This window comes from Marmota marmota, unplaced genomic scaffold, assembly GCF_001458135.2.
Source record: "Marmota marmota marmota unplaced genomic scaffold, marMar, whole genome shotgun sequence".
Classification (NCBI taxonomy): domain Eukaryota; kingdom Metazoa; phylum Chordata; class Mammalia; order Rodentia; family Sciuridae; genus Marmota; species Marmota marmota.
Window position 1 is genome coordinate 2,708,972 of NW_025999961.1, and position 21,034 is coordinate 2,730,005.

Sequence of the window (21,034 nt, forward strand, 5' to 3'; positions counted from 1 at the left end):
AATTTTAAAGCTCAGGCATTGAACGTACCATAGTATCTATTGAAACAGGCCCACACAAATTTAAAATTTTGTGTTACTTTATTAACAACAGCTCCAAGACAGCTCACACAATGCTGCACTACCTAAAAGATAAATAAAGTGTTACTGTTTAGGTAAAAGTTAAAGATGAAGTTAAAATGTACTATTAATTTTATCCTTTATATATATTTGCTTTAAAAATATAATAAAATACATTGGAACTTAATCTGACACAATAATACTTTATAAGTTATCATCTACAAATTATATATCAATTAATACAGAGGTGGTAAACCGGATCTTACAGTCATGCCATATTTGATGATAAGCTTCATTAGATCTTCTTCAATAGTGGCAAGGAAAGTTTCACTTGGATGCTCCATCAGTGGTACAACTAGTTCTAGGATTTTTGCAACATTGCAGATAACCATGAAATCATTTTGTGTCTATAAGAACAAAATTAATATATAAATATTCAAAATCTAAAATGAAACTATAAACAAATTTATGTATTTGGAGGCATTTATGGGACATATGTATATAAAATTTCAGTTAAAAATAAAAAGGTCTAGCTAGAAAAGAGTTTTTGTTTAAAGTATGGAAGGAAGAGTAACAAGAAGAAAAAAATCTGGATTCCAGCTCTAACACTAACCTACCATGTGAACCTGGGGTCACTTAATTACATTGCTAAAGTTATTTTTTTTCCTAAAAGGAAAGACAAGTTAATGCTAAACAAAACTTATTTAAGCATTAGCAGAACATTTTACAAAGACTGGTATATTTTTAAGATTAGTATTTTTCAAACTGGGGTACGATAACCAAGTAGTTTTCAACTGGGGATGAGATGGCTCTCCACTCGCTACTGAGGAGTATCTAGCAATGTCTACAGATATTTTTGCTTGTCATGATGGGAGCACAGATGTCATCTAGTGAACAGAGGTCAGGGATGCTGCTAAACATCGTATGATGCAAAGAATACTGGAATCTCTAACAACAATGAATAATCCTGCTCTGTCAATAGTGCTGAGAATGGTAAATCCTGTGTTAAACTTTGTGATGAAAAATGTACAACCCCATCTAGGTGTGGTGGTGCACGCTTGTAATCCTAGCAGCTTGGGAGGCTGAGACAGGAGAATCGAGAGTTTAAAGCCAGCCTCAGCAAGGGTGAGGTGCTAAGCAACTCAGTGAGACCCTGTCTCTAAATAAAATACAAAATAGGGCTGGGGATGTGACTCAGTGGTCAAATGCCCCCTGAGGTTCAATCCCTGGTACAAAAAAAAAAAAAAAGTACAACCCTAAAACTAGGCATGTCTTCTTTATTTTAAATTTATATGTTTCTTTGATTTAAAAAAAAAAAAAAAGCAAACATGTTTTTAAAAACTGGTGGAACGTTAAGACAAAAATTGAAGAATGTACTAAAGGATTATGATAAAGTCTCTTAAAGGTGACCAAAGTTACTTTTTTTTTTTTTTGTGGAGTGAGGTTTTTAATGTATGCTTTTAATCTAGCCAAGCTACCATTCCTTGTTTTTAGCAATTGATTACCTACCTTCATCTGGACTTTTTGAGCTTACTATATCACTGGTTAAAAACTTTCCTACCTTACGTTCATCCTTCAGGATTCCCACAGGACTAAATAAATACATTGGGGGGTGGAAAAAAAGAATACTATTTTCTAAGTAACACAGGAATTCTGTCATTTCCTTATCTTTCACTCCTAACTCCTTAAAGCAAAAGGGGATAGGTTAAGAGTTTTTGTTGGGTAAGATAAATTTATTTGAGATCCACTGTTAACATTTTACTTAAAAGAAAATAAAAGCAGTAGCAGCATTTTCTGACACTTGTTTAAATACCAGGCTGAAAAACCAGGTAAGTGAAATATCTTAAAAATCTAGAAAAGAACCTTAAATAATGAAGAAGATCATGAAATAAAAGAGCAGCAGAATATAAGAAAAATGTATTTGAAATGAATATAATGTAAGGTGGTTTAACAGCTATATATTTAAAGAGCTTTCAAAATCTGAAAAAGGGCCCATAATTCAAAGGTAAAATGAGCCAATGATATGAATAGTGAATTTACCAAAAAACATCTGCTCAATATTATGAAAACTGCTTAACTTTCTTGGAGGTCAGAGAAAACAACTGAAGCAACAATGAAGTATTCCTTTACATCTGTTAGACTGGTAAAGCATACAAAATTAATGACACTAATGGTTACATATAGATTTCGAAAAAGGTTGTAAAACATACCCCCAGCAATATGGTAAGATCTATTCAAAAGTCAGAAACTAAAAAAAAAAAATCACATTCTCTGCCTAGCAAGTCCAGTCCTAAAAATCTGTCCCATTGGAATAAAAGCAGAAGTGCTTAAATATATATGAACAGTGTTATAGCTGGGCCCAGTGGTGCACACCTGTAATCCCAGCAGCTCGGGAGGCTGAGGCAGGAGGATGGCATGTTCAAGACCAGCCTCAGCAACTTAGCAAGGTCCTAAGCAACTTAGTGAGTACTGTCCTCAAAATAATTATATAGAAAGGGCTGGGGATGAAGCTCAGTGGTAAAATGCCCCTGGTTTCAATCCCTAGTACCCCAAACAAACAAAACACACACACACACAAAAATCAAACCAAAAACCTTAAAAATCATGCAAGGACATTTACATTATAGTCCAGACTCTAGATAGAGGGAGACAGACATAGAACTAAATTCTAACATTGGGACTGGGGAGCTATGTGACATTAGGTAAGTTATTTATATTGTCAAAGCTTTAGTCTCCTAGTTTGTAAAACTAGGATAATAATAGTGCCAACTTTAACAAGCAAATGAGACAATGCATGCAAAATTCTTCGAAGTGCCTAATAATTGTGTTTAATAAATATGAGCTATTACTAGTCAGATTACATATTAACTAATTTATTTCTGGCTTAATACAAGACATAAAGATAGAACTGGTATCTCAGAAGTAATATATGTTTTTTTTAATGTATTTTTTATCCTCTGCTACTCTCCTAAGTCCTTAAAATACTCTTAAATTCTGAGGTTTTCACATTCACTTATAATTCAGATTATTTAAAACAGCAGCAAAGAAAAACAAATATAGTAGAGAAACAGTTACAATTAGCTCCTTAGAAATACTGAAAACATAGTATGTTGAACTTATTTTAGTATTTTAAAATTTAGCATTTGTAACAGATAACACATCCACAATGCTGTCTTATATATATGTTTTTAAAAATCTCAATTTATTTGCTAAATTGCTTTACTTCAATGTTAATTTTTGGATTTTATTTTGGAAAACCATATACGTTAATGTTGATCTAAAGTATCAACATTAATATCTAATATTAATTAGTCTAATATCTCTGGTGTGATACTAGATCTTCTATATTCAATATACTTCTGCCATAAAAATGATTAATATAAATATATTATAAATGACAAACAAAGGAAAAGCAAAGTCAGAATCCAAAAGATAATAAGTTTCTCAAAGACAGGAACTCTGGTTCATTCACCTTTGCGGTTTTAATAATAGCTGCATGTATTAAGTAATTATTGAGGATTTGTCTTGAGGAACTTACAGAGAAATGAAGCCTAAATTTTATTTAAAATATACTTGCTACAAATATTAGAATGTACATTTAAGTAAATGACACAGTTGATCTGTCAGTGAGAATGTGGTAACAAATGTGAATTCTAAATTTAAAATACTTGGAAGTTTAACGTAAGAAAGAACATTAAAATAACATTATACTTACACTACACTTAGTGGTAAGGTATGGTTGCATAGTCATGGCATGTTTAACCATGAGTTGTGGTCGTATTTTGCTGAATAAGAATAAAGTGGTTATGCAAGCTACCAATCTTCCAGAATTCACACCTTTATTGTCAGAGTCTGAAAAAACAGAGAAATAAAACACTAAAATATGACAAAGCAGAGGAAATAATACAGAATATTATTTCAATTATTCAATATTATCCCTTAAATAGATTCAGGATAGTCTCAATACAATAGACTAGCATTTCTTCTGATACTATTCTGCATTTTTTTTTCTTTTATAGAAATTAAATATACTGAAGATAAAGGACAAAGAGACATCACTATGAAAGGCAAGTTTCACACTAAGAGGATAGGACTAAAGTTTAAAAAGTAAAATGGAAGTTGGGAAGTTCAGGGATGGGTTTTTGGGAATAAATGTGGTATAAAGAGGAACAAAAACAATTTAGCTAGGGTGATACTGTTTTTAAGGGATACTGGGGGAAAAAAGGGATGCTGCTCTAGCTGAAAAATGTTAAAAAATAAAAGTGATGTTGAAAAAATGCTCTTCAGGTGGGAAGAAAATGATACTAATTAGGAGATACACTAGTTTATAGGAAACTAATTTTTTGAGGGAATTAGCAAATTTTAACAAGAAAGAACAGGACATCAGTATCACCGTTAAAATCTAGGATAAAAAACAGAACAAGGAGATAAAAGGGAAAAAGAGGTACACATGGAAAATGGTGAAAATTTAAAGAAAAAATGCTATAAAAATATTAATATCAACAATTTCCTTAGGTGTCATAAATGGTATCTCTGTTAAGACACTTATCTGTCCCCAGCATGAAGAATGACTGAGGCTAATTGTTCTTTCTCCTTAATGTGCTTTAGGAGATGGAAAATAACGTTTATCTTACATGCTTTCAGCTAATGGGTATTAATTATGACTTTCGTATTTTTCTATAATTATTTACAACTGATGAAAATTTCAGATTTGTAACTAATAAATAGTGTGATAGATAATACAAAATAGTAAAATAATTTCATTTGAGAGAAAATTTTATGTGATTTAAAAGATATCAAATAGTTTTGTGATAAGTACCATTATCTAAATACATTTGAGACCCTGGACTGAAAGATATGTAGAAGAGATGAGGCTTATGTTTTCACTATATTGTGCTAGATAATTTTAGTCATCTCTAAAAATATAATGTAGAATGCATCATTAAACAGATATTTATACAATAAAAAGAAACTTCACTGAAAAGTAAAGTAGATAATTATTAGGCAAGCAGAATCAGAGGTAAAGATGAGAAATGTGTCCAACGTATTTTAAAATATCACATAATATCAAACTTAAGGACCAATAGATAAAATGTCTTACCAGCTAGAGATTCCTCATATTTAAGAATGTGCTCAACTAGGTTATCAACAAGTTGAGTACAAGCTTTCTTCACAGGTTTATATGAGGAATCCTCTTCGGACTTCAACAACTATATATGTATATATATATAAAAAAAAAATCCCAGTATAATTATTCATTAGGCAATAATAATAAACACATTAAACGTGTCTGTAAATAATATGCTTTTCAATTTGTCATTAACAAATATTGAAAGTCAAATTAATAACAAAAATATATGACATGTTTAAAAGTATAAACCAATAATTTACAAATACTTTCAAACGATTTTATTATGCTGTGTGTTGGACCTAAAGTAGAATATGAGATATACAGAAAAAGATGATTTTCCTTCTCTCTGTTACTCCAACCCCAAACAAAGAATATCATTCGGTATTAATTTAATTATTTTACAGAATTAATAACTGTATCTGTATGTGATTACATCTCAAATTTGGCAAACACAAAACAATTTCTTCTATTATCTTCTACTAAATCATTTATAAATAATGCTAAAAATACTATGAATAATGAGATGAAAATAGAGATCACTTCTAAGTTAATGGCATTAATCCAATCTTTCATGATAGATCCAAGGAAAAATCATTAAGGTATATCTGTTTTGCTAATAATGATTAGTTAATACAATTCTGGAGATATTAAAGGAATCAAAATTTATATTTTATTTCTATTAAGAATTTCAGTAATGTCAGATTATAACTTTATGCAATAATGCAAATGTTCTATATCTGTTAAGAAACTTATCCAATATGTTTGCCATAAGTCATAAGTGGCTTTTAAACACTGGTTAGTGGGATTGAGGAACTAAAATTAAGTAAAATTACAAATTAACTTAAGTTTTCAAAAATGCATGTAGCTAGTTTGCAACAGCACAAGTTTAAACCGTTTTTTTTTTTTTTTTGTAGTGCTGGGAATAGAACTCAGGGCCTCATGCATGCTAGGCAAGCACTCTACCACTTGAGCTACATCTCCAGCCCTGAATTTTTCCTACAAGATGCATGGATTAATGAACTGACAGCAACTAGACTAATGTAACATATGCACTGTCTCCTTTTTCAATTAAAAATATTAATCAAATAAAGCAGACAGATTTAATTTATCAGGTTTCAACTCTGAACTGTCCCACTTGTCATAACTCTTGTCCCACTCCGTAACTCATTCCCTGAAGTAGCCTTCAACATCAATTACATTTAGCTTGGTCTTTTTAAGAAGGAGTAGAAAACAGTCTCCTCATTCCTATTTTTTTTTTCCTTTTTTTTTTTGATTTTTTTTTATTGGTTGTTCAAAACATTACAAAGCTCTTGACATTATTATATTTCATACATTAGATTCAAGTTGGTTATGAACTCCCAATTTTACCCCAAATACAGATTGCAGAATCACATCCTATTTTTTCTTTTTAATCTCCAATATTTTAGGCACACATAAATGAACTGTAAATTTTGATTCATGACACTATCACCACTGACTTATATGCACCCTTATATTTACTAATTATAAGTAACTGATATTCTACAAACTCAATAAAAAATTTTCAATAATTTATCTCTTTCAATGTACTTACTCTTATCCTTGGGTTTCATGCTCAAGAAATTTTGTAATGTTCTGGCTTAAAGACATGTCTAAGTCTAAGCTGATATAGTATTTATAGTTTTCTTTGATTTTCAACTTTTGAAAAGGGAGCATATTTGATCAATCTTTTGTGACTTGCTTTTTCACACATTAAGCAACTAAACGTAATCCAGGTTATTGCCTGCAGTTGGATTTTATTCATTTTCACGGCTGTATAACAATTCATTTATTCATTCTTCTATATATATGTAGGTTAATTCCAATTTTAGTGGCATAAAATTATATTTGTCTGGTATATATATCTTCTGGCACACACACACAAGATTTTCTGGTGTATATTCCTTGAAGTGGAACTGCTGAGTCATTGCATGTATGAATATTCAACTTCATGAGATAATTTTGTGAAATAATCTTGTTCCAAAGTGAGAGGTTGAGTCTTCCTTATTTCAAACTGTCAAGAGACTACAAGTGTTTTGGATTTGGGAATATTTGCAAATAGCATTATGAGATATCTTGTGGATGGGACCTAAGTCTAAATATGAAATTCATGTTTCATATAAACCTATATACCTAGCCTGAAGGTAATTTTCCTATATCTGAGTTTTAACTGCAAGCTGTCACAGGAGTTCAGGTATTTAATTCTTCACTCATGGAATCATTTTGGCACTCAGAAAGTTTCAGGTTTTGGAGCATTTTGGATTTTGTTTTTTGAAATTAGAGATGCTCAACCTTTTTAATATTTACTTAATTATTAGCAGTGTTAAGAGTTAACTATTGAGGATGGGGTTATGGCTCAGTGGTAGTGTGCTTGCCTAGCATGTGTGAGGTACTGGGTTAGATCCTCAGTACCATATATAAATACATAAAATAAAGGTCAATGGACAACTAAAAAAAATTTGTTTTTAAAGTTAACTATTTAATCCACTTCCTTTTCATCACTTGTTATTATCTGACTTCTCAATTTTTGCCAATTAAATGACATAAAATGTGATCTTAATTTCTATTTCTCAAACTAATGAGGTTGAACACCTTATAGGACATTTATACCATTTTTCCTATGAAACACAGTTTAAGCCTTTTACCTATTATCCTACTAGGACTCTTATGTTGCTTGTAAACAAAGAAATTCTACATAGATTGTTAATATTCATTCTTTGGTGGTTATGTGTATGTCGAGTATATTTTCTCTGTAACTTGTCTTCTCCCTTTAAGATGTCTTTTGATTTAAAAATGTTCTTCATTTTAAGACAGTGAAACTTATCTATCTTTTAAGGTTCAGTTTTTTTGTGACTTCTTTAAATCATTCCCTACACAAAGGTTAAAAAAAATGTATTCACCAATTATTTTCTGCTTAAAAATTTCAAAGGTTTTTTTTTTTTTTAATCTATATGGAGTTGATTTTTGAGTTCAAGTAGAATCGATTTAAAAAAAAAAAAAATTCTGATGAATAGTCAATTGCTCCAACCTCATTTCTTCCATAATCTGCACTGCCACATCTTAATAGCAAATGTAGGTCTAGGCTATCTTGTTCTACTGGTATATTTAGTATTGATCTATTTATTATTGTTATATCTTCATTTACTTTATCTTTAAAAATAAGTTCTAACAGTAGCTTAGTTGTTTTTGTTTCCCTTTACATTTCCACGTACATTTTATAATCATCTTGGCATTAAAGATGAATATTTTTAAAAAAATATCTTTTATTTACTTTTTATGTGGTGCTAAGGATCATACCCAGTGCCTTACATGTGAGAGGCAAGAGCTCTACTGCTGAACTATAACCACAGCCACATGATGAATATTTTGTATTCTTGATTTTAATAAAATCTCTTAACAGTTCCTCATTTTGCATTATTTTTATTTTAGGTTTTATAGTTTATTCTCTGTCAAATTAATGAATTCATATTTTATTATAATTTATACTCAAAGGTATTAAATTTTATTAATTTTTTTCTTATATCCTTGGAAATGATCATTTCTTTTAATCACATGCATGTATACTAGCTGTGCACTCACAATATACTAATTAAGGTACATAAAATGTTCTAATACAGTATTTTTCCTAGCTAAAAATGTTTTAAAGGTACCAACATACCAAATGACTTAGGTACTTCACAGTAATATTTTATTATGAAAATTTTGAGCATACAAATAAGTTAAAAAATTCTTTCACCATAAATACACCCAACTTACCCTTTAGATTTTATACCACCAATAATTTATTAAACACATACTCTATCACTGAGCTTTATCTGCAGTACCTTCTATTTTACTTTTGATGCATTTCAAAGTAATTTGCAAACTACTAGTATATGCCCCTCTTTTCCCTCCGAGATAAAATGTATATGTAATAAAATGGGTAAATCTTCAGCATATCTTTGCTCACTTTTGTCAGATTCACCATTATAACCTCACAAACCCTTACACCAAGATAGAGAATAGAGATTTCAGTTTTTACCTTTCATCAGAATCATTCGGAGAGATTATTGATGTATAGAATGATGGGCCCTATCCTCAGAGTTACTGATTCATTAAGTCTGGGGAAGGGCATGAGAATTTACACTTCTAAGAATTCCTCAGGTAATACTGATGCACCAATTAGTAACACTGACATACAGCATTACTATAATCCCTGAAAGCTCCCTCATGTTCTTTCCCAATCTCCAACTCTCTTCAACCATTCCTCTGAATTTTTCTAGTACAAATAGTTTGGTCTGTTATATAATTTTATATAAATGGAATAATGACATACACACCTCAGTAAGTCTAATTTCATTCTGCATAATGTTTCATTGGTCATTTATGATGTATGTATTAATATTCTGGTTTCTTTCTGATGCAGAGTACTATTACATTGTATAGAATCATCACAGTTAGTTTATTCATTTACTGTCGACAGAGGTAGTGTTTAACTGTAAACTTCAAGAAGACCATACTATGGATCATATTACCCAGAAAGAGAGAAAACATGGGACCATCCTTATTTTTTTTCATTGTGTGAATTTTCTTCATACACTAAAAATTGACCAGTTTTGGATTATAAGCTAATTAAAATAAATAGCACTGTAAAATCAATTCAGTTTTAGTGTACCTATCACAGGGCTATGATAGTACCTTTTGAAGGCTGTAAATGTAGAGCTTCTTAGGAAAGTACTAAACATATGGTAATGGTTAAACTAATTTTTTTTTTTTTTTAGAAATAAAAATATGTGAGGGCTGGGGTTGTGGCTCAGTGGTAGAGTGCTTGCCTCACATGTATGAGGCACTGGGTTCAATCCTCAGCACCACATAAAAATAAATAAATAAAATAAAGCTATTGTGTTTATCTACAACTAAAAATATAAAAAAAATTGGGAACCTTTATCATAAGTTATTCTTTCATGTATTACTTAACTATGGCACAAAACTCAAATATGACTTCATTCATTTAAAATTTTTAGTTTTTTTCATTTAAGGTTTTAAAGGAAATGATACCTTCATACTTTTTTTTAATACTGAGGATTGAACTCAGAGACCCTTAACCACTGAGCCTCATCTCCAGCCCTTTTTATGTTTTATTTTGAGAGAGGGTCTCACCAAGTTGCCGAGGCTGCCTCTGAATTCATAATACTTCTGTCTTTGTCTCCCTAGGGATTACAGGTGTGCACCACTGGGCCCAGCTAGCTCCATATATTTAAAAGTGATATTTTATTTTCTTGATTTTTTTTTAGTTATACATGACAATAGATTTAATAATGTCAAATGAAATCTATTGTCAGGTATAACTAAAAAAAAAAAGAAAATAAAAGTATTTCAAAAGTATGAAATATAATTATATAAATATAATATATAAAAGTATTTAAATATAATATATAAAAGTATTTCAAAAGTATGAAATATAATTTGCTCTAATTTAGTCCCCAATACTTCTTCTCCCTTTCCTCTACTGATCTTTCTGCTATTTACTTACAATTATTTTTTAAATTTATTTTTTAGTTATAGTTGGATACACAATATCTTTACTTTATTTATTTATTTTTATTTGGTGCTAAGGATAGAACCCAGGGCCTCACACATGCTAGGCAAGCGCTCCACCGCTGAGCCACAACCCCAGCCCTATAATTACTGGGGTATATTCATATTTGTTCATAGGAATGTTAGGTCAGATTCATTTCACTGTGTTTCCTAATTCCATTCCTCCTCCCTTCTCTTTATTTCCCTTTGTCTACTCCACAGATCTTTTAAATGTGATATTTTAACATAAATACTTAGTCAATGGGCAGAACTTGGTACATATATGAATTTCAAGCTATTTAGTGTAGTACTTCAAGGTTCCCTAAGAAGTTAATTCCATAAATGGGAAACCACTGATCTACAAGAAATGAACACAACCCAAAAACAAAAATTAGAAATATATGAAATTGTACTGAGTAGAATGTATATATATATGTGTGAACATAATACTCAAGAATTTCCAATATCTCTAACAGTCCATTGTTTATATTCTTCCTAGCTTCTCTTAAAACTTATGCATACATATTGTTAAAATTACTAAGGGTGATGATGTCTGTCACATGTATTTGCATAAATATTTTTGAGCTTTATTTCTTTCATCAAATCAAACTCTGCTTGTTTAAGAAACTAGATCACAAAGTAAGAATGTTATTGGAAACTAAATTGCTGGTAGAAACTAAAAGTAAGAAAGTATAGGAGGCATGAATTGAATGGACAATTAATTAGCTAACTAAATAGGACTGTAGAACAAAGATACAAAAAATGTAAGAATAAATCTACCACTGTTAAAAGATCATGAATCTGGATGGACATCTCCCCTTTGCTTCTAACTTGCCCACAATACACAGCTCTAATTCAGTGATATTATTTTAGATTCTTTTTAGTAATCCTAAATAATGTAATTTCTTATAGCTACATTTAATTCTTTGTGCATAAGCTCCTACATTCAAATCCCATAACATCCCAATTTACCAAAAAAAAAAAAAAAAAAAAAGTATACAGGACTAACCTGAACAGACTATTACTAGAAAAAGATGGGAGAATTTGAGATTCAAAACAAATCATGATTGCAATAAAATATATAATATACATAATCTATTAGTTCACACTGATTCAAAAATGAACAAAACTCAATAGTCACCTCTGAATGTTGATAAAACTCATTCTGAAGATTGACAGTATAAAAGAATCAAGCATTTTCTGTACAAATTGTATTTCACAGTAACCAGATAGTTAATCAGGAATGAAACTTAAAAATTTTAAATTCTCTTTTTTTGCTTTTGGACAGGGAATTGAATATAGGGGCACTTTTTTTTTTTTTTAAACCCACTAATGTACATCCTCAGTCGTTTTAGTCTTTATTCTGAGACAGGGTCTTGCTAAGTTTCTGAGGCTGGCCTTAAATTTATGATCCTCCTGACTCAGCCTCCTGAGTGGCTCAAACTGCAGGTGTACACCACTGTACCTGGCCTAAAAAATTATTTTTAAAGAAAAGTCCCACCTAATTAATACATTAAGAATGAAAGAAATATTGAGTCTAGATAATGATCATAAAAACCAGTCTGAGAGACTTTATAATAATGCATCACACTGACAACACCTAAACTCAAAGATCAATCACTAAGGACAGGCCCAGACATTATGTGCTTTTTGATGTGATGCAATAATATTCAGCACTGTCTATGAAGTATTTGTATCCTTATCCTAAACACTGAACTTCAATTTTATTTAAGCCTCTAGATCTAACCTGGTGTTTATAGGAAAAATGTTGGATAGAGAAACAACAAAGACATTAGATGAGATCTACAAAATACAGAATGTGGGACAATCTACAATAACACAAATGGCATTAAAAAAAAAAAAAACTAAAGAGGAAAGGGATCAACTATTATTAAGAAATCTTGGGGGCTGGGGCTGGGGTTCAGCAGTGGAGCACTATCCTAGCACATGCGAGGCCCTGGATTCGATCCTCAGCACCACATATAAGGAAGGAAAGAAGGAAAAAAAGAAAAAAAGAAAAAGAAAAAAGGAAAGAAAGAGGGAGAGGAAAGGAAAGGAAAGGAAAGGAAAAGAAAGGAAGGAAGGAAGGAAGGAAGGAAGGAAGGAAGGAAGGAAGGAAGGAAGGAAGGAAGGAAGAATATTGTGTCAACTACAACAAAAAATATTTATAAAAAAAATCTTAAAGCTATATAAAAAAGAACCCACTGTCAATTAACTATAAATATACATTGAGATAGTTGAAGAAATGTGAGCATTTTATAGATATTAGGTAATGGGAAACAATATACAATTTACTTTGATAGAGATGACACCCCCCGCTCAAAGTCATTACCTGTTAGAGTTAGTATTGTATGTTTATGGTTGGAATAAATATAAAGCTTGAGATTTGTTTAAAAATTATTACCGGAGGGTAAAATAAAAAAAGAAAAAGGAAGAAAGAGAAAAGATGAGAGGATAGATAAAACAAGACTGAAAAAATGCTAACTTTCGAAGCTGAGTGATGAATATTTTTATTTGAAAGTTTCTGAAATTAAAATAATTTAAAATTCTTAGAGAGAGAAACATTTCCATTCACAAAACAAATTTTTGTTATATCTACACCACTAAAGGAAATTCTATGGATTTTATAATATGACAAGTAACATAGGCAATCTGTATATCTATTTGTATATATCATGTCTATTATTAGATTAAAGGGATAAGAAAAAAAATATAATCTTGAAAGAGAAATAAAGAATTTTCATTAGTGGTTCAAAAACAGGCAATGGAATAATGGATCACATCCTAGGGAAATTAAAAACATTCAGCCTAGCATACTGAAATAAATGTCTCCCATCAAAAGACAAATACATAACAAAATAACTAAAAAACAAATTTTTTAAGATCATAAAGTCTGTATAGAACCACCTTATATAAATTTCATATCATCAGAAGTCAAAATAATACTCACATTTTGAAGAAGTTGCTCAAACCAGTCATATCCAGTATCTCTGCATGCTGCAACCTGGGGGAAATAATTGATGGTGAAACTATCAAAGTTAGAAATTTATTTTAAAAAAACATACTTTTGGGGGCTGGGGATGTATCTTAGGGTAGAGCTTGCCTAGCATGCTCACGGCCCTAGGTTTTGATTTCCAACACCACAAAAAAACAAAACAAAACAAACATCATACTTTAGTTATAACTATCTTTTATCAGTAATTTAAACATTTGCCAATGTTACAGAATTTTATTCCAAAGCAATCAATTAATTTAATATATTGAGGATTAATATGGAACTAAATTTTGTACAATAACTTAAAGTGCATTCTATCAGAAAAATCTGTAAGGTCTAAAACAATAAAAATAAAGATATTTGTTTCTTAACATTCTTTATGGTAGGTTTAAAGGTATCAGTGAAAATGTAGATGATCATGTCATTGAGCATAAAAAATTTCTTATATTCAAAACATGAACAAATTTGGGGTCAAAAATTATAGCTTAAAAACCAAAATGAAGCTAAACTGACTTCATATTTTCTGAATTGTATGTTGCTGTCCCTTGGCTAATATATCTATTCTTCTTTTTCTCTCTCTGATTTCAACTGTTGGAAGACAAGAAGATGATCAATAAGAGCTTACACTAACAAATGTCAAGAAGTTGTGGCATTTGTAAGACATCAATTTCAATCTTACTTGTGTCTGTGAGAAACTTCAAAAATATGCAGGAAGTAGTACTAAATGTAAAGATTAAAACCAAATATCTCATCACATTTCTCTCCCCCTTCATAAGATACAATGGGTCTCAGGTTTGGACCCACAGTGACCACACACTTGTTTATCCTTCTTACCACATCAGTGATGTTTAAAATTTTCCTTGTCATTGCTTCTTTGTCATTGTGTGGAGTTGGAGTAAACCAGAGTTTTTGGAATGTTTCATTTACTAATTTCTAGAAGAAAACAAATTTCAAATTAAGTAACTACAACAAATATGGCAAATTTTCAACTCCAAATTCTCATTAGGTCCAACACAAAGCCTATTTAGCCAAAACAAAATTCCCAAAAGTTTCTGGTATGAATTTCCTTATAATTAAAATCACCATTAATTTTTTGAAATTATAAACTTTTTAATATCACCGAAATTTTAAATAATTTGGGTGATATTATGCCTAGCCTAGAACCTATGCTTAGTAAACAAATATTTTTGATCCAACTAAAAAAGTATTTCTTTGCCCTTTTTTTTGGTTACAGGGACTGAATCCAGGGTTGCTTAACCACTGATCCACATCCCCAGCCTTTTCATTTTTCTTAAATTTTGAGACAGGGTCTCGCTAAGTTGCTTAGGGCCTCACTAAATTGCTGTGGCTGACTTTAAACTTGCGATCCTCCTGCCTCAGCTTCCTGAGTCACTGGGATTACAGGCATGAACCACAATATCTGGCTATTTTTACTGCATTTTAAGAGAGACATTTTTACAGTGCTTGCTCAACTTAAAAAACTAGGGACAAATAAATGATTATAAGTGTATGCGTGTGTGTGTGTGTGTGTGCATGTATATATGGAAATTACAATTTAGGATTAAAATTTTAATAAAGTATTTACTTAAGCAGATTGCGTGGAGTGCACACCTATAATTCCAGTGATTTGGGAGGCTGAGGCAGGAGGAGGATTCCAAGTTCAATGCCAGCCTCAGTGACTTAATAAGATCCTGTCACAAAATAAAAAATAGAAAAGATTGGGGAAATAGCTTAGTGGTAAAGCACTCCAGTTTCAATCCCAGGTAACAAAGAAAGAAATAGTGTCAAATATGTCTTTTTCTTAAATTTACAAACCAAAAATGTTGATTCACTTGTAAAGCGTATATTTAAAGCAAAAAAATTTAGATGCAATAAACATGCATTATTTCAAATATTTATGAAAAATAAATTTTATATTAGTAAATTTTCATCTTACCTTTATGCCTTCTTCATCATTGACTCTGCGAATCATTTTTACACACATTTCTGTAATTTTTGGAAATGTTGGTTGTTCAATACAAATGTCTCTTAGAATCTTTATTACCCTTTTCCTGACGCTGATACCAGTATCCTAAGAGCAGAAAGGTATTTTCAATTGTTAGAAAATTTTCAGATGCTTTAGGAGAATACAATTTGATAAAATAAAATTAGTAATTATATATCAAACCATCACATTCACTATATGGTAATATGATAAACACGGTCCAAACATTTACTCTTTTATTTTTGGTACTGGGGATGCTTAACCACTAAGCCACATCCCCAGCCCTTTTTATAATTTATTTACAGACAGGGCCTGGCTAAATTGATGAGGCTGCCTTTGAATTCGAGATTCTCCTGCATTAGCCATCTGGGCCACGGGAATTACAGTTGTACATCATTATGCCTGGCACATTTACTCTTTACATGCTTTCTTATTAATGTTATTACAAATATGGATAATCTTATGATATTGTCTGTACTTTTAAATAAATATTTGAAACATTTTCTATAGTTTAGTACTAGATACAAGCTTTCCAGAGTTAAGTGGGATAAAAATAACAAAGCTTTTAGAACAGTGTCTGGCAGGGAAGAAGCATCTATATAGTAGAATTAACATAAAATTTTAAATGGAAACTAATAAAACCTTTGACACTACCTAATTTAGGCTTGCAGGAAATGCAAGAAGGGACAAATTATATATTAAACCATGGAAAAATAATAAAATTCCTGGTCTTTAAAATTATTCAGTTAAGGGGAAAGTATAAAAAAAGTGGGAGAATAGAGTTCAATTTTAAGATCCCCAAATGCAATGTGCTATCTGAGGCATTAAAAACAACAACAACAAAAAACACACACTCAAAACAAACTGGAAAAGACATTATTTTGGGAAGAATAGGAAAATGTGAATATGAACTGGTTATTAGATGATGTTAGAAAGTGTTAGTTTGGTTAGGTAAGATAGGGTTTGTTTACAATATCCTTATTTTTTGGCATTGCAAGTTGAAGTATCTTTGGGAAAAGTAGTAAAATATTTATAATTTAATTTAAAATAATCTAGCAAAAACATATGTGAAATAGAAAGATGGGTTTTTTATTTTCCTTTAATTTATACATTTTCATATTAAATTTGTGTGTGTGTGTGTTATTCTGGATAGAACCCAGGGCCTTATGGATGACAGGTGAGAGCTCTACCACTGAGCTACATCCTCACCTCAACCCTAACAGTTTTAATATAAACCCTAACAGTTTTTAAAATAAATAACAAACTCTAGATGCTTAAAATATAAACTTTTAATTTCTCATATACAGTTCAGCAGTCCTAAAAACATTTTAGGATATTCTTCTAGGATTAATTCTATCCGAGTTCATTAGATATTTGAGAATCCTATTAATTATATCCTTTATTCTTGGGGAAAGAGTGAGGCACAAAAAGGGAAAAAATTCTTCTACCCTTTTCTTATTCAATGAAAATTAATTAATGCCTAACAGAGGCTGAAAACTACTCTATAATGCTCAATCACACAATACTCTGATATTTGACTAATGATGATAAAACAAATTATTTTCACTATATGCACATCTAATCTTGTGTATTAATGTATCTATGCTGAATTTACAAAAAGAAGTCAATGTGCCTACAATGGGTGGTAAGAAGAATAGTCATTTCTGAATGCCAATGTTTTCTTTTATTTTCCAGGAAAATCCTTCAGGGCCAGAAAATTCTATGATATGCAAGGAAAGAGTACCTTAGAACAGTATTTCTTAAGTTCATTCTTTTTTTTTTTAAATAAATTTATTTTTAAAAATTTATTCTTTAGTTATAGGTGGACACAATATTTTATTTTTATGTGGTGCTGAGGGTCGACCAGTCCCTCACGCATGGTAGGCGAGCACTCTACCTCTGAGCACAACCCCAGCCCTTAAGTTCATTCTTAAACCTCAAGTAACTTTCTGGCTTAACTTGCAGGTATCTGAGCTTACCATAATTTAGCTTTAAGGAAACATGCAGATACATGTAAAGGATCCAAAAATATTCTCAGATACCAATGTTCTGTAACTGTCTCTCACTGAAATAATTCTTCTTGCTTACATACATACATACATACATACATACATATGTATAAATATGTAATTACTCTAGATTCCTGTCCAAAAATAATTATCTCATTTCCTATCATTTACTCACTGTAAACTGCCATGACTGAAAAGAGGAATACAATTTTTGCCAATGATTTGCTTTATGATACTAAGAAGTGAGTCTCTTTTCTAGTTTATCGTTTTAAAAATTGTGATATTTTAAAGTCAAAATTGCATTCATTATAAAAATGGCAAAACAAACATACCAATATTCTTTCAATCAGCATATCATAATACTGTTCAGCAAGCTGAGGTCGACAAAGGACAAATCGACCTAGTAATTCTACTGCTGCTTCTCGAACACTAGTGGAATTATCCATCAGTCGTCCATGAACTCCTCGCTGCATATCAAGCTAATGAAAAAAAGATATTATAATTTATACTAAGTAGAGATAATATCTTAATCTCACTAGAAAACCTGAGGAAGAAAATTATTTTTGCTCTCTTTACCCTTGCTAGAATACTGGGGTCTACAGCAACAACTTCGGATAAACACTTCATGGCTTTTGTTCGAACAGCAATTGCATTTTCACCAAGAACTCGAAGTATCTGCCAAGCAAACATTGACATTTTGCAAATTTTAAAACATAAAATTTAACAAAGCATAGATGAAGACATACAAAAGAAAACAATCTATTATTTATCTCCTTTGAATTTGTATATAAGTGAGTACAAGATTCATTATCTTACTGATCCCAAACTTTAAAGATCAGTACATTTTGCAAGTGTAGCATTCTATACTTCAGGGTCTCTTTCAGCTAAACATTCTCAACTACACGAACTGTTATGTTTCCTTTTTTGAGAATCTACAGTCGCACTAAAATCTTGTTATGTGAACTTTATTAAAGAATATTTAGTATCATTCAAACATAATTTGATCAACTGAATAATTTTTTACAACCTCACTACCTATACCCTGTGTCTATTCATACAGATATACACGCAACTATCTGTAGAACAAAACAACCAATATAAAAAGGACATGTAGAACAATGGCATCTTAACAAATATGGAATACTACAACAAATCCTATTTCCATGATCTCTGAAATATTTGTGTTCAACAATAAGTAGATATTATATGCTACTCCATAAGCATCCAGAGTCAAAAAAATCAACAACATTGTATAAGGAATTCTGGCCCAGTTTACCTGTGTCAAATAAATATCAAAGCTCTGGGCAAACGGCCTCATAGAGGCCAAGTATCGAACAATCAAGCAAGCATCATCATAGTCTACGGTGTCAGAGTTCATCCTGCAACAAAAAGTAATTAAAATTTTAATTTAATTTTTTTTTTTTGTAAATAGGTATCAAAGCAATCTATACATCTAATACATTTTCTCCCTGGATCTTACTTTAATGTGCTGAACTGAGATGGTGTGGTTTTGATAATACTTCTAAGAAACTTTTTCCGGTTTTCAGCTCGATGCATAATTTGACCAGTTGTCTCAATTTCTTTTGCATGATGTGTACCTTCAGATGATTCTTCATCTTTTTGTGATTTCATTGCTTTCTCTGTTTCCAGAGTTGTGTCACGAAACCACTGGGCTATATAGAATTTACGAGAAAACTAGAAGGAAATTAGATAGATAAGCTTGATGAAATTAGTAACAACATTTCCAGTCATTAATAAAGTTAGAATGTTCACAATCAGAAATACAACTATTCAGGTTTACTGTAAACCAACTCATATCATAAAAAATCCAATTTTAAGAACAGAAAATTGGGAATAGCCTGGATAATAGAAAACTTACTAGTTAGACTTGATAAAACACTTATACTAATGAGGTCAAAAGATAATAAATACTTCTGTATGAAATATAAAATACTACTATCAATTACTTAACCAAGGGTATATCACATGAATTAGTAAGATTAGATAGATTATGGGTCAACTAGTAAAGTTTAGAATAAATGGATAAAATACTGAAGGTAGAAGACTCCATCCATTTTCAAACCTTGTTTTACTTTTCTAAGAAATGCAAAGGCCAGTTATCATTGAAATAGTTTAATATGGAGGCACACCTATAAATCTGTTCTATGAATACAAATTGAACACTTGCAGGAGTTGGCTGAATAATGTGTCGGTCTCCAATCTCATTCAGCAGAATAGCCATTCAGCAAAAACATAACACTCCAATATATGCATCCTTTTCTTTAACATACTTTACAAATTTTATACATGGCCTATTATACTAATAAATTTGGTTAGTTTATATAACTTAAATAAAAATAAAGATTATACTTAAAAATGGTTATATATAAAATATAATAATTTAAAAAAATAATGCGAAGAGATCATCTATGTATCACATATACCTATCCTGAGGGGCAACAACCTACCCTAGATTCAAAGACAATTAATGAGAAGATTTCCAAGTATTCCCATCCCCCTTTTTTTGGTATCAAGAATAGAACCCCAGGGGCACTTAATGACTGAGCCACATTGCCAGCCCTTTTTATTTAGAGACAGGATATTACTCAGTTGCTTAGGGCTTCACTAAGTTGCTAAGGGCATCTTTGAAGTCATGATCCTCCTGCCTCAGCCTCCCAAGAGGTGGCTGGGATTACAGGTGTTAGCCACATGTGCAGCCCAAATATTCCCCTTTTTACACAAGTTCTTTTTGTTCAGCTTATGGTATCTGTAATCAGAATCCCACATCAGACAAAATAACAGTTAACCATTCTTTTCTATTTAGAAGACCAAGTAATTTTTTGTTTCAAAATCAATATTCCAAAACAAGTTTTCCTCTTCATTTCCAAAGTTTCTTAAGACCAAATTTAAATAAAAAAAGTAAACAATCTTACCACTAGTGAAGGGTCAGTTTCAGTGTTCTCATCCAAGTAATCAAGCAATGCTTTTTGCAATTGCTGGATTTCATCTTCTCCTCCAGAAACCTATAAAATAAATCAATTAGGAACCAAAAAGATATTACTGTTATGTTTTAGCAAATTGTCTATATATAAACACAAATCTAAGAGAAGAAACATTAATATTAAAAGTGAAAATATAATTATAGCAACTCAAAGGAAGGAACAAAAAAATGATTTCTGGAAATATAAATTAATAGATGAAGTTAGCTTTTATTTTTATGAACTACATGTCATATTTCATTTAAAAAGCTTACAAGTAATTGACATAAAAGTTATCAGAACAAT

The 21,034-nt window shown here is 30.9% G+C and overlaps 1 protein-coding gene across 2 annotated transcripts in view; it reads right to left on the reverse strand.

The window, feature by feature from the left end:
• The window catches only part of Nipbl (NIPBL cohesin loading factor), a 101,516-nt gene that overhangs the window by 19,597 nt on the left and 60,885 nt on the right, over positions 1 to 21,034 (reverse strand). For both annotated transcript variants that reach the window (XM_015496355.2, XM_048802888.1), the window contains exons 24-35: positions 20,684 to 20,773; positions 19,231 to 19,445; positions 19,027 to 19,129; positions 18,327 to 18,425; positions 18,083 to 18,229; positions 15,694 to 15,828; positions 14,592 to 14,690; positions 13,713 to 13,766; positions 5,159 to 5,267; positions 3,773 to 3,909; positions 324 to 464; positions 29 to 122 (exon numbers count right to left, since the gene is read on the reverse strand). In XM_015496355.2, coding sequence (XP_015351841.1) covers positions 29 to 122; positions 324 to 464; positions 3,773 to 3,909; positions 5,159 to 5,267; positions 13,713 to 13,766; positions 14,592 to 14,690; positions 15,694 to 15,828; positions 18,083 to 18,229; positions 18,327 to 18,425; positions 19,027 to 19,129; positions 19,231 to 19,445; positions 20,684 to 20,773 — 1,423 coding nt within the window. The remainder of the gene's footprint in view (positions 1 to 28; positions 123 to 323; positions 465 to 3,772; positions 3,910 to 5,158; positions 5,268 to 13,712; positions 13,767 to 14,591; positions 14,691 to 15,693; positions 15,829 to 18,082; positions 18,230 to 18,326; positions 18,426 to 19,026; positions 19,130 to 19,230; positions 19,446 to 20,683; positions 20,774 to 21,034) is intronic.